We start from the raw sequence: 14,769 nt of genomic DNA, 5'->3' as shown, positions 1-14,769 counted from the left end.
CTTCAGTAGTTTATATGTAGTCTATATTTGCCTGTAACGTGCACAAACGTGTGAGGGCCCAGTCATCGCTGCTTGCAGCTTTAATTGGATTTATATTCAGGTTTGCTTTAGATTTGTTGGGTGAATGCCTATAATACATTTGCATTACTGTGAAATCAACCAGTAGGCTAAAGTTAACTTCAAATACCTGATTATTCAACTGAGTTAATCTGTTTCTCACATTAACGAGGAAAAAAGCTGACACTGACAGAAATGCTCCCCTTTGATCTGCTCCATTATAGAGCATGAAATAGGCTAGTTAGCGCTTGACTCTAGCTCCACATACCACCATTGCAGTTTGCTTCACAGAACTACATAGTCAATAAAATAAGACTTCAGAGAACAAAGCTGGACTATAATCACTTTTATAGTAGGCCTACCCTGAAAATAAACATGGCATGAGCAAAAATGTGTTTTCAAGCATTCCTCCTTGAAATATTTAGATTGTTTTAGTTTGGGGTTTATTTTAAGGAAATGGCCTGTAACCTTCAGAATTGTCTGTGTTCTGTGCTTGGAGATGTCTGATAACAGACACACGTTAGCAACATCACAAATCGGCATATTTTATTGTATTTTTCTTGGGATACAGTCTACTGATTGAGGTCACGCCGTTGTGTTAGGAAAGATATCAAAGACACCCTCATCAGTCCCCTCCTACGCCTATGAAGTGCCACAGCAAACTGTACGACCTCGCCATGGCAAAATCACTTTGAACTAGATGCACGACAATGGTAATGTCATCAGCTGTCTTGTCACTGATGGTAACTCGATCCACTGCGGCTGCTGTAAAGACAAAGACGTACAAGTGCCATCACCTGCTTCTGTCTGCCGGAAGACTGGCCTGAGCCAGTTTAACACGGCACTGTGCTCAGACAGCATGGGCAGCTGGCTGGCAAGTAGGCCTATTCCCCGAGGCACATACAGTATGTTCCAATGACCAACACACCGTACGCACAAATTGTATAACTATAAGGTATTGGGTTGTGTGCGCGTGCGCGTGCGTATGCGAATGAGAGTGATAGAGAGCGTGTTCCTGCTTGGAAGTGGCAGGGGCGTTGACTCAAAACTGATGATAGAAAAACGGTTTGGGGCCAAACCTTGGGCCTAACTTAACTTATAACCCGCTATGGAGGTCCAACATGTTTAACTAGCTGGAACCCGGTGATGGCATCATCGATGTAAGGCAGCTAGCTTACTGTCTCCGTGGGCCACCACATTCAGCTGGCAGTAATCCACAAAGAAGCCCTCTGCCAAAGATACAGCTCTTCGGCTGTATCTTTGGCAGGAAGTAGAGTCAAATACTGAAAAAGCTATGCTGTATTACTATTTTATTATGTCAACATTTCAATCAATACGATCTTCATCAGGACATATGCAGTACATGGAGCAACACATTTCTCCCAAGCAAACAGCAACGTATTAAAACGATAATAAAATCATGAACAAAAGTGTGTGTGTGTTGTAAACTCTAATTGGACCCTCGTCTGGTTCTGGCAGACCGGTAGTGTGTGTGCAGGCTTATTCCTTTGGTACGACGACTGCGGCGGCGGGCCCGGGAGAACAAATAACGGGACACGAGACAGTATCACGCTAAAGGTCCACAAAGTTTATTACACAAACACAGGAAATATATAGATCCTAATGACGTGACAACAACACTTGAGACATAACAACCGCTAACTGCAGCAAGCTGACCTTGATGTCTGAGATGTCTCCAGTAGCTAACTATAAAGTATGCTACAGTTCAGGCAGTACACAATACATATCTAGTACATTGTGTATTCACGTACAAGTACACAGCCATGGGCGATCAGATTATAACATGTGTGTGTGTTTGTTTGTGTACACAAGTGTTTTAAGTGGTTTCCCTTGAGGTGGGTACAGTTCTCCTGTCAGACTGAAGAGATAGGACACGGTTAAGTGAATAAAATAAAAATAAAACAATACTATTCAACAAAACAATATCCTATACAGAATGTGAGGCCTGGTGTTCAACTTGCTTAAACGGTTAGCACACATTCAGCCTTGCAGAAACACAAACAGATGTGTGCTATTCCGCAACACAGATCTGCACATTATGCACACATGCGTGTGCACTCACACACGCACACAGTGTGCCCATACGGACACATCACGTCAACACATACATCATATTCAAGTCTCACACAGAGTGGTTGCTAAACTACTCCAGGCAGCATTAATTAGCACAGAGCTAATTACAATTAGCATGCACAGAGTGTTCAGCTACAAACTAAAAGGAAGTAATCAGCGGTGATTATAGAGCCTGATCACAGTAAATCACACACTGCATGGCCTCCATCTCTCTGTATCTGCACAAAAGCGTGACACCAGAATACAGCCTGCAATACGTATGTCCCTATTTACATCCTTAAAACCAGTCACAGCTATTCTGTCTCAGCTCTCTGCTACATTTGAAAGGCTTAAAAAAAGATAATTAACTCACAGTGAAACATACCTATGACAACTATGATCATCGAGGGACAAATACAGAAGACAGCCTATTATAGATTTGAAAGATTGGTAAAAAAAAAAAAAAAAAAAAGGCTTTAGCCTAAAATGGTGATGGAGAGAGCACACCTAATATCTAAAGCCTGATTTATACTTGGTTGTACACTGCTGCCTGCAGCCAACGTACACAGCCAACATTGCCCAACTTGAAATGAATGGTTTCTATGCCAGTTGCCGCTATTTCATAACTCAGGTTTGTTTTGGAAAGTGCTCATTATAGCTGTAGTAGCAAAACTATATTCAGCTTGATTCATGTATGGAAAAAACATCAGCAAAAATGAAACTGTAAACCATATGAGCAAAGCCAAGACCTTGTGTTCTGACTGTAATTAGTCGTCTAAATCTATCCTTTGGGGATTGCTAAAAAACTAACATGTTTATTGTGTGGTGCATAGTAGACCTATAGGTTCTAGAACAGTTAGGCAGTATATTTTAGTATTGTAGTCAAGTGTAATTATTAATATATTATGCATAAATAATTGTTTTGCAACATTTACTACAAATGCATTTTTTATGTTGATACAAAATAATGAATTCGTAACAGATGTTGGTTTCAGTGGCCACAAAACATTTATGAAGGGAAAAGGCATGGAGAGCTACACCCATGCAGGTAGCCTAATTCTTAATGTAGTAGTACTAGCTAGGCTACTGTAATTGCGTTGCATGGTCTCCATTCTGATACCATAATATTAGCAGCAGCTTGTCCCTCAATCTAGTAGGCTACTATTTCATTATAGACAGAGTAAGGACTGTGACCTTATCCATAGCAGAGCAGATAAGCAGAGGAAGAATCAAACAAGAGGGCACATTATATATGATTAAGTAAAATCCCCTAGGTGTGTGCACACAGAGATAATGAATAAATAAATAATAAACCAATTTTTGGATATAGTAAGCCACACATGGGCAACTGGCGGCCCGGGGGCCACATGCCTCAATATCACAGGTTAATATCAGAATACTGATATATTATTGATTTCACCTAATTACTAGTATTAAATGTTATTGTCTTTTTTTTATATACAATGTATTTGTATTTAGTTCATAAGGTTACATAACTATAACTAAATGCATTTGAAATTAAATGAAAAGGTTACTTTTCAGGATTCCAAACAGTGTTGATTTCGTCGACTGAGACAAACCTCTTTTCGACTACCTCTTTTTGCAGACGAAAACTAAATGGAAACTAAAAGAAAACTAAGACTAAATATATTGACAATTTCGTCAACAAATAAAAACTAGACTAAAATGTTACGAAGGAACTAGTGGACAAGAGATCCAGTAGAAGTAATTTTACACTTGGTTGCATGCTGAAAATAGAAGATCTACAATCACAACGTGTCGCGTTGTGAGCTTGTAGATCTGCTATTTTCAGCAAGTGTAAAATCAGGCCCACTAATTTAATCGACTAAATCAACTGTAGATTTAGTCGACTAAAATGTTATGATATTTAGTCGACTCAAACTAGACTAACACTAAAACATTCCAGGTGCCTAAAATGTGGCTAAAACTAAATGTAAACTATTCAAAAGACTATGAATGAAAATTTGCTGTCAAAATCAACACTGATTCCAATTAAAAAACAGCACAAAATTATTCAGGATTTCAATTCAAATATAGCAAAAATAGACGATCTACAAGCTCAAAACACGTCGCACTGCGACACGTTTTGAGCTTGTAGATCAGCTATTTTTGCTACAGACAGTAATATGCAATGTTGAGGCAGTCTGGAGTGAGTGTGGAAATATTGTGGCCCTCTCCATCACCAACTACCCACCCCTGTAGTAAGCTATATACCGGTAGCAGAACCAACGGTGCCATCTAGTGGTGTAGTATATAAGGGCAAGCAAAACAAAATATCACTTTTGACCACATCCTGTCAACTGCTCCAGTGATTGATTGATTGATTGAAATATTTATTAACAGTTTGTAGAATTTACAGTACATTTTAAGCACAAACTCAATACAAAGACTGTCAACTGTGAGTGGACGACCCAATTAAGCATTACACTTGTTTACAACAGGGTCCACATTGTTCAATTCATCAAAACATTTAAAGACATACAAACATTTAGAGACATACAAATAGACATTTCTATGTAGCTAAATTCATCATATGAGTGGAGGAGGCTGCTCAGTCAGTGGCCAACAGTATAAGACTGTGGTTGAACTGGTCAGCTCCCAGGTTGTAATATACCGCTATGTATAAGACAGTGGTTGAACTGGTCAGCTCCCAGGTTTAAATACATGTATAAGACTGTGGTTGAACTGGTCAGCTCCCAGGTTTTAATACATGCATCAGACTGTGGTTGAACTCGTCAGCTCCCAGGTTGTATTACATGCATCAGACTGTGGTTGTGCTGGTCAGCTCCCAGGTTTTAGCCTACTGTCTATCTCTGTGTGTTGGTGCTCAAACAGATGCTGAAAATGAGCAAAGCTACTACCCTGGGTAAATAAAGGACTAAAAACTACTTATTGTCTCCGCCAGGCCAAGGACTATGTTTTCGCTCCGGTTTGTACGGTCCCCATTAAAACACACACACCTTGGAGGCAGAGTAAAACCAATTTTCTCACATTGGCCCGTTAGCGCCTCCAGTAGGCCTTTAAAAAAATTATTCTCCTACAGATTTTACCAAACATCACGCACATTGGTACACACAATCTCTATGGTCATTTTCATTTAAAACTTTCTAAAGCTCTCAGATTTTTCTAATTCCATCCTGACTTCCAAAGTTTGCAGGAGAGGCTTGGTGTACAGTACATTACAGTAACTATCACAATAGAATTATAGTTGCACCGCTCAGTTCATATTTAACTTTTATATTACAACAGACATCAGAACATTGGCAAGAATAATGAGCTAAATGTAAACTCACAAATATTAAAACATGAAAAGAGAACATTTAAAAACAACCAATAACCCAATTGTGAAATGTATTCATCTGTAGTTTTATATAATATTTGCTCCAATGTATAAAAAAAAAAACAATGCCATAAATAACATTTAACTGCTCTGCTATTCTGTCTGTTACCAGATTCATTATGTAATGGAAAAGTTCATTATTGGAACACTATGCTGATGATGTATAGTGACCGACCGTAGACACTAGACAGTAAACATTTAAGCCAAATTTTTATACTTTGTCGTATGACATGTCGCCCAAAAGTAATGGATCTACAAGTTATTGCTTTGGTGACTCTGAATAAACTCGGCATGTCGCGCGCACTCCGTGGTGGCAACATGTCATTTGCGTATCTGCCCTTTCAACTTTCCATATTATGCTACATGGTGACCATTCGTAACGGGGAATCAGGGTTCGAATTGATATAGTATAATGACATGCCCAAAATAGAGATGGAAGGTTTAATTTACAATGCTGTTTCTGTGCTTATCTTATGGAGCAAAAATGAAAGCCTGCAGAGATGGAGAGAGGCCCTCGAGCATAAACAAATTAAATGTGTCATGCTAATTCTATCCCTGATGGAAGTGCAATGGGTTTCAGTCTGCCTTTAAATCACAGGCAGCACACAGAAGTGATAGCATTTACCACAACAAAAGAAAACTCAACAGATAAAAAAAGGCCCAAGCCACTGACGTAGCGGTCCGGGCACCTATAGGCTCAATGTAGCCTGACAGCGCATGTTCCGTCTACAGTACCTCTACCTACTATCAATAAAGGCATAAAAAGCCCACCAAAAAAAAGAAAGAAAATACTATAGGAATTTCTACAATATAAGTATAGGTAAAACATTTGGGGAAATGACAGCAATAAAAATGACTTTCATATATCTCACATGTGCCGTAACTACATACATTCAAAATGGCTTAAAATTGGGATCAATTAAAAATAATTACTTGACCTGGGAATGTGTTCACCACCACGCGTTCCCCACCACGCAATTCTCTATGCAAATGACGTAGGCTACGCACAAATGGTGGTACAAAAGGATAAAGCCTGTTATTATGTACAGTATACTTGTTGGTACAACCATGTCGCTCACCGAAGGTTTTCTCACTGGAAAATTCATCAGTTTTGACAAGCAAACATGGATGTACCTGGTGCGATTGATGTGATTAATTTGCACCTCAATGTAATTTTTCAAACTTATACCTTGTATAAAACCCAGTATACAGTATATGCATTAAATGTACTTATTTTAGAACAATTACGACCACAGTTAATTAGTCCTCAACATAGGGTATGCGCAAATGTATTCTGGTAATAAAAACACTTTGTGCTATGTCATGCGCCACCCATTACCCCCTTATCCCTAAACCATTTTAAAATAGTTCAAATTGCCGATCTACATGTAGATCGGTTAGTTGAACTATTTTAAAATGTTTTTCAATTATAGTAAAATATGGCAAAAAACTTTAGTAAGGCGTGCCCAAGATAAGGCCATGAATCTAACTTGAATGACTGAAGTCAGTCAAGTCAATTTTATTTATATAGCACATTTAAAAACAACAGCAGTTGACCCAAAGTGCTTTTTTGGCATACATGAGGCTACATGAGATACCAGTGTTTCTCAAAGTGGTTCCTTGAGGGAGTTTTAAATGGACCCTTACAGGTTGGGTTAGGGTACTAATTACGGGAGTGCTTTAAATGAAAACCTTTGAGAACCACTGCCTAGACACTGTCGTCAAACAGACCTGGGAACTTGTCTTTGCCGTACTCACTGAGGATAAACTCATCCACAGTGAACGGGACATCTTTCCATTTCTTAGCTGTGATCCTACCCTCTGGTGTCTCCAGGGCAAAGCTTTTGATGGACATATTGGGCAATATTGCAGCCTTCTTGTACTTCATCTCAAATCCCCATTCCTGTGGAAGCACAGATACAAACAACGAGGTCCTGATTATCTAAAATAATCTTACAGTATCACAACCATCAACTTTATTTTAAAATACATGGGCTTCTCTGTACTGTACAGTGTAGACACAGGAAACAGAGATAGAGTAGGGGTAGTGACACGCAGCAAATATTCTGGCCATCTTGGAATCAATCATAGTCTATGTGGTGTGTGCCATAGGCGCCTGAATGGGTTGCGTTAATTATATTTTTTAAATACATTTTAAGATAAACACAACGCATTGCAGAGCAACATGTTAAGGGTTTGTAGATCTGATCCCCTGCAAAGCCACATGATGCTTTTACTCTGACCCCCAGGCCCACTCTGTTCATTCTACACTCAGCAGTTACCGTCGGAAGTGTTGACTGCCTTTCTGTTGTTATTGGACGGACCGTCTCTATGAGATCAAAACCATTATTACGCTGTCTGGGCCATGCATAGTTATAATATTAGTGCTGTGTCGCAGACTTCAAAGGGATGTTTTAGAGCAGACAAAACATAAAGCGCCTGCATGCCTTGAACGGGTTGACAGTGAAACTTGATTAAACTGCAGAGATACTGAAGTGCATTATATCATTCTGAATAACAGTGATCAAAGCTACTGAAGCAACAAATTGGGTTGGTCTTTAATTATACAATTGTGCTGTATGTTGTGCACGATGTGGACTAGAATACATATCATCATATCATATATGCTCATATATGACAAATACAGCAGGAGCAGGAGGAACAGGCAGGAATGTGACTGTCAGTCGAACAGTCCAGCCTGGTTGATTCCCGGACTAATCTAATCTATTGCGCATGGAAGATTTGTTTTGCTTTATATACTAAGGTTTAAATAATGTATTATCCGAGTGATATGCTGTAGGTATGGCTACAGTATGTTGTGTGTAAAAAAAGTGACTGTCCCACTGGGCAGTTATTGATTGGATTTAACATATTAATTTGGAATGCACTAAGCCTTTGATATGAGGCTGATTAGTGACAGCCCAGCCTGTGACAAATTCGGCCTGGCCCGTAGGGTCCTGAAGAGGGTAAAACAAACGGGTCGCCCAAACTATGAACTTTTAACCACTGTAAAATAAGTTACATTTATTTTGAAAATAGTACTACACCGGGGTTAAAATTGTTAACCCACAACAGAACAGCGGGCAATTTAGTTGTCAAGTGACATTTGTAATTGTGGCTGATCCACGTACCTTGTTGCAGTTTCCATTACTACAGCTGATCACACGCCCAGGTTCCCAGTCTTCAAAACTCCTGTCTATGACCACCTGCCCACCAGCCTTATAGTACTTTCTGCAAACAAAATACAACATATTAGAAGGTTCTGTTTTTAAAGGCTCTGGATATCTTTCTGATTTGGATCGCTATAGGAGCTCAACTTACTCGAAGTTAGGATTGATGTTGACATAGTGCACATTTTCAACAAGTCTAATGTCATTTCCATAGGCAACAGGCACAAAACAATTTCTGCACAGGAGCTGAATGTTGGCAGCGCTGTAGCGGCTCTTCTTCTTTCCCTTCAGGGTTTCTGCAAGGCGGCTACTTATCACAGCCTCAACATGAAGCTCAGTTATCTGGAGAAACAGAAGAGCAATATGGTAGCAGAACTTAAAAACAGTGAACCAGGAACAGCGCTTTAGTAGGACTGGATGATATGGGCAAAATCTAATGTATTGTGAGTTCAAGTTGTGACAATAAATACCACATTTTATTCATTAAAGAATGTCAACAATATCACCAATGCCTCACCACGTGACATACATAATAAAGCTCAAGTGATTAAATCCGAAAAAGACAACACTTGATATTACCAAAATCCCAGACGATATCTAGTCTCATATCACCATAATAACGATATACTGTATTGCCCAGCCCTGGGATGAAGCCATGCAGTGCAATCTCACCTTACTGCGGAACTCTCTGGGATCCATGCTTTGGACCACACCGATGGCTTTGCCGGTCAACTCCTCCAAGAACTCATTAGTGTGTTCCCTTCGCACCTCGCGTCCCCCTGCCTGGGCGACCACTGAATAGACACTGTCGGGAGCCCGGGCACGCCCACTGGCCTGCTGCTGGGCAATCTCATTTGTAAGCAGCCCATAACGCACCACCAGGTTGCATTCTGGTATATCGAGGCCTTCCTCGGCCACACTGGTGGAAATCAGGAGGTTGAGAGCACCGTCTCGGAAATTGCGGATTGTGTCTCTTTGCTCATTCTGCATCCATATAACACAAAGACAGAAATCCATCAGCATACTAAGACTACACAACAAACATTTAGAGAAAAGGCTAGCAAATCACTTTTTTTACTGCTACAAACTTTAGCATTCAGTGTACTGTGCTGAACCTTGGATCGAAACAGTGAATGATAATGTTTGGAGCAGTACAAATGTGGGTTGTGAACTTTTTCATAAATTAATTTATTTTACTGTCCTTACAGTTTGGTTCAGCACCAAGAGAGTGGGATGTGCATCGAGCTGAACTTGAATACACAATATATTTTTTAATTACAGTTTGACCTCTCTATGGGTGTTTATTACACGATACAGAGGTCAAACTGTAATTTAAGAATTGCGATAATTGAACATTAAGGATGAACATTAACCTGAAACACACCTGAGTCATGTAACTGATGCCATTACCTGCACCAGTCAGGATGGCTGCCTTGATGCCAGCTTCCCTTAAGGCTGGGTTTTTGTGGACCCAGTCATTCAGGCAAATTGTACTTGTACGTGTTTTGCAGAAGATGATACCCCTGGATTTCTCCAAGGGCCCAAACTGTTCCAGTAGAGTTCTCTGGAGTCGGTCCATCTTGGGGTTTTCGAAGCAAGCATCTCTCACCAGCATCCTCAGCTCAGTCTGGTTTTCTGAATGAAGGGAATGCCAAAAACTGTGATTACTATTAATCACAGGTATGAACAGACAGATGGACGATCAAAGAACACTTCAGTGTTCTTTTGGTGAAGAGTCTAATTCTGCGAAGATGGACTGAGTTAGAGCCATGTTGAGGAAGTTTTGCATTGTATAAAAAAGAAAATTACTGTGACCTTTACTTACATGATCTGTGATTTTGTACTGATTATATTGTGAACTGATATTTCAATTTTAACTGTAATGCTGTTGTAATTGATAATTGTTAAGTAAGTACCTCCCCCCCTACACAGGTGGGGATGATCAAATGTTGGCTTTAAAAGAGGGACCTAGTATCACTTTCTAGTCTGCTCTGAAGAAGGCTCCTGCCGAAACACGCCAGCGTTCTCAAATAAACATGAGAAATTGCCAGTCTTGCATTTTTAATTTTGGAGTGCCGCTTTTTCCATTTAGTTGGTCTATGAGTTAACTTTAGTGTTCTCACCTTGGAATAGTCCCAGCAGGAAGAAGTCTGTTCCGTCAATGGCTGTGGCATCCTTGGTACTGTAGAAAGCCTCCAGGGAGTGATAGGCATCGCTCATTCGTAAAGTGTCATTGATGAGCAGAGCATCATTGTACTGCCTAAGGTGGAGTGCACACTGTGCAAGCAGTCTGCTGCTGTCATGTACACCTAACACCGAAAAAATAAAACATGAAAATTAGTGTCTGACTGTGAACATTTGTTATTTTTCAAACGCATGGACTCACTGGCTCCCTCTACATTTATTTTATATTTTTCAAGCAGCCTCAACCACATAAGCCTAAACCCATTTTATACTTCATCATACAATAGGGTTGTGTCAAAAATAGCCACTCTTCAAGCTCACAACGCACCGTGAGTTTTTCGATATTTTTTCAGTTATTCTTTTTTAATTTAATTTAATTATTTTCAGTATAACATGAAACATGACTTGCAGAGCCTTGAAACATGCTTGAGATAGATAATCCAACACAGTGAAGTTATTGTTTTATTTTAGTGTATAATAAAGCACAAATTGATTTGAAATGTCTAGCCAAAAATAATGTTTTTAATATCCTCAGTGTTAGCGTGTCTGCTGCATGTGTAGACGTGCTGATGTGCCCTTTCATTTTATCACCAAACAAATGTAATCAATCAATATGACTGCTGAAGTCTCAAGGATTTTTGATTTTTGAGGGAATGACCCACGGACCCTTCTTCTCTAGAATCACCACATCTGCCTCATACTCCTGAGTGCCGATTTCCCTGAGGGTAAAGTCTGGCGGTAACGTCAGGATTTCATGGATCTGTCTCATCATCCACTTCAGGTGATCTCCAAACGGATCCTGTGAAGATCGTCAGCAAATGGTAAATGGTGCATTTATATACCACTTTTATCCAAATCGCTTTACATAGATTGTGCATTACATTCACCCATTCACACACAAACACACACACACACACACACAGAGCAATTCAAGTTTCAGTGTCTTGCTCACGGACACTTCGACAGATACTCTGGGGGAGCCCGGGATCGAACTGGGAACCTCGCGGTTCCCATCCGACTGCTCTACTGGCCACTCTACCCCTCAGTGGACAAAGTAGGCTACACTCAAGTAAATACTCAAGTATTCAAATGTACAAATTAATCTGTTTTCACTATATTTTTTTGTGTGGTTAATTCATGTGGTTAATGGTGGTTAATTCATATTCAATATAGTTAATAAGTTTGGGTCTCAAGAGACCCTTCGTAGAAATGTAGCGGAGTGAAAGTCATGACCATGCACAAAAACAAATCTCCAAAAATGTACAGCACTCAAGTAAATATACTTAGTTAATGTCCACCACTGACACCACCAGTTGTGTGCTGCAAAGCTGGCACAGCTAGGCAGCCAACAAGGTATAAATGAGGCTCAGTGTCACATCTCCTAATATCAACATTATACTTGCAACAGACATGTCTCACCTTGGGTCTTGGGTCCACAATGTCAAACTTTTTGATGGGTCTGGGTACTTTCTTCTTCAGCTCAGGGGCATAGATTTTAGATGAAACAATGGCAGAGTCCAAGTTGGCACAAATCTGAAGGTGATATGGGAGAGAGAGGTATAGGGTGTCATGTTGCATGAAAAAAAGCCATATTTTCAACTGAAAAAGCGATGACATGTGGCTGCCACCACCACCACGGTTGTGGTTCAAGTTGTCATTAGGAATTCCACAGATGAAAACACACTGACCTGCAGTACATGGTCCACAGCCTTTTGCAGGGACTTTCCACCCCCTGTCCCAGGAGACGCAGTGAGGCCCAGGATTTGTGGCAACGGCCCTTCCTTTCTTAGCTTTTTCTCTATGTATTGCCTCATTATTTTGTTGTAGACACCCTCCTTGTGGGTGTGGTGACACTCATCAATTATTAGCAAAGTGATATCTGTGAACAGACACACATAAGGAATGGGTACTCGGTACAGCATGATTGAGTAGAGGGACGTCTCAGAACACAGTCAAATCCTGTGTTCATTTATTGATCGATCTATCGTGTGCAAATGTATACACTAAATTTGTACACTCAAGAGTTAAATGAACACTCACAATTTTACAGTGTATCCTATATGAATGGGAAGCAGAGTGGGAAGAGAGAATGATGACTTGTCTAGATGTACAAATGTGGTTCTAACCTGAGAGCTCAACATGTTTGCTGTCCTCTTTGTTGTTTAAGGCGTTCTCTAATATTTGGGCCGTGCAGATGACCAAGTCGGAGTCTTTCACCACATTGCCAAAGAAGTCCTTCTCGTCACATTCCCCACTGACAAGAACCACCTTATGCTCCCCACCCAGGTAAGGCTGGAACTCGTTTTTGTAATGTTGCTCCACCAGATGAACCTAGAAGACATGTCCGCAGCTGGTTGGCATCTGTGCCAAACTCGTAAAACACTCAACTACAGTACATTTGTCATAATATAAAAGGCAGAGGTGGTGTGAAACAACTAAAGTCATGCTCGTATCTGTGCTATGCCAGGTATGGTGTCTATATCTCTACCTTGTTGACCAGTACCACCACTTTGGCCTTGCGGGTGGTCTGACTCTCCAGGTGTCTCTTGCTTACGTAGACGGCAGCACGTGTCTTTCCACCGCCGGTGGGCAGCCAAATGATGGTGTTCTCACCCTGTAGAGCACGTTGTACCACTTCCTCCTGGTATGCACGGAGACCAAAGTCTGACATCCTTAACTTCAACCCTGTCTTAGACAGAAAACACTCAAGATTTACATGAATATAAGTGTCCATCAGGATGGACCCTTCCAGGTCCTGAAATATTTCAATGCTTTAAAAAAAAAATTAACATGAAGAACTGGCTGGAGAGACTTTATACTGTGCTATAAGTTAGACGATCAATAAAGTGTTACAACCACATAATACATTATAATGCACTTATAAGGAATTATAAGTTATGTTAATAATTAAGCATATCAACTTATAACAAGGTTTATGAAGTATAACTTGTAACATAATTTATAAGTGCTGATAATTCATTATAAACTCAGTGGAAGAGCACTATAATTACCAGCACTTTAAAGGTCAGGTCAATATTGCATTGTAATCATATTTATGATGCATTATAATTATATAGATAACCATTTACTGTATAACGAGTGGTATGCTTTATAAGTACAGTATAGCCTAATTAAGGCATTATAAATGTGATTATAATAGACGCAAAAGGGTTACCAGTCCTTAACTATCTAGAATATTTAGAATAGAGCCTTAGAATAATCATCAGCTCTTTTCAACTCACCCGACTGGTCCGATAGAGAGCGGTTAAGAATCAGCTGAAACGGCTTGTCACTGTTTTGGGAAAAGGCTGTGGGGCTTTTAACTTGTTTTGATCAGCTGTCTCACACTAAGAAAGGAAAACGAAAGGAAACCTTTGCTCTCTGCCAGAGAAATGGTCCCACTAACTAAGGGAGGCTCTGGAGGGACAATAATAGCATTATCCAACGACAGAGCGAACCCGTTTTGCAGACATAACTGAAAATAACTACAGCCAACTATCGCAAATCTTTAAGAATACGCCTCTGGTCAATTGCTCTTTTGGTTTCAACTTATGTTATGATTGGTTGGTACGTTTCTGTGGCTTAGCAGGAACAAACGGGCATTGCGTCATGCTTTTCAGTTAGCCTCTGCAGTCTGCAGTGCCCTAAAGGGGCCCCATCCTTAAACTGAGAAAACAAAACCTAGCTTGCTGGAGGGAGTGGAGGCACTGATGCTGGGAATACCACAACAGACTTATCCTCAATGAATAAACCAACTTTATTTTACTGCTGCACAATGTATGGAAAAAATGATCGAGGACCTGTTTGATTCATTTTAGTTACTCTTATGTTTTTGCTACAAGAGATACTTCAAGATGTTCAGTTTAAAGCTACAGTAGTTGGCTCCAGGTGCCACATTTTAAATGTAATCATGTTCAGCAATTA

General features: G+C 40.1%; 1 protein-coding gene across 2 annotated transcripts; it reads right to left on the bottom strand.

Moving 5' to 3' along the window:
• Nucleotides 1–7,028: 7,028 nt before the first annotated feature.
• Nucleotides 7,029–14,328, bottom strand: dhx58 (DEXH (Asp-Glu-X-His) box polypeptide 58). Of its 2 annotated transcripts, none has more exons than XM_083780595.1 (12): nt 14,088–14,328; nt 13,334–13,534; nt 12,972–13,176; nt 12,534–12,724; nt 12,265–12,378; nt 11,512–11,644; nt 10,785–10,970; nt 10,046–10,296; nt 9,334–9,645; nt 8,813–9,003; nt 8,623–8,722; nt 7,029–7,394 (listed from the first exon to the last, which is right to left on the bottom strand). In XM_083780595.1, the coding sequence occupies exons 2-12, from the start codon at nt 13,514–13,516 to the stop codon at nt 7,200–7,202; spliced, it is 2,061 nt and encodes a 686-aa protein (XP_083636721.1). In that variant the 5' UTR covers nt 13,517–13,534; nt 14,088–14,328; the 3' UTR covers nt 7,029–7,199. The 2 variants fall into 2 exon arrangements, with proteins under 2 accessions (XP_083636721.1, XP_083636720.1); XM_083780594.1 differs by having other exon boundaries at nt 13,334–13,530.
• Between the last annotated feature and the right edge of the window lie 441 nt (nt 14,329–14,769).

The sequence above is a fragment of the Protomyctophum parallelum genome (assembly GCF_964188405.1).
Source record: "Protomyctophum parallelum genome assembly, chromosome: 13".
In the NCBI taxonomy this organism is placed as follows: domain Eukaryota; kingdom Metazoa; phylum Chordata; class Actinopteri; order Myctophiformes; family Myctophidae; genus Protomyctophum; species Protomyctophum parallelum.
The sequence above is the reverse complement of the archived record's forward strand: the minus strand, read 5'-3'. Positions and strand labels throughout refer to the sequence as shown.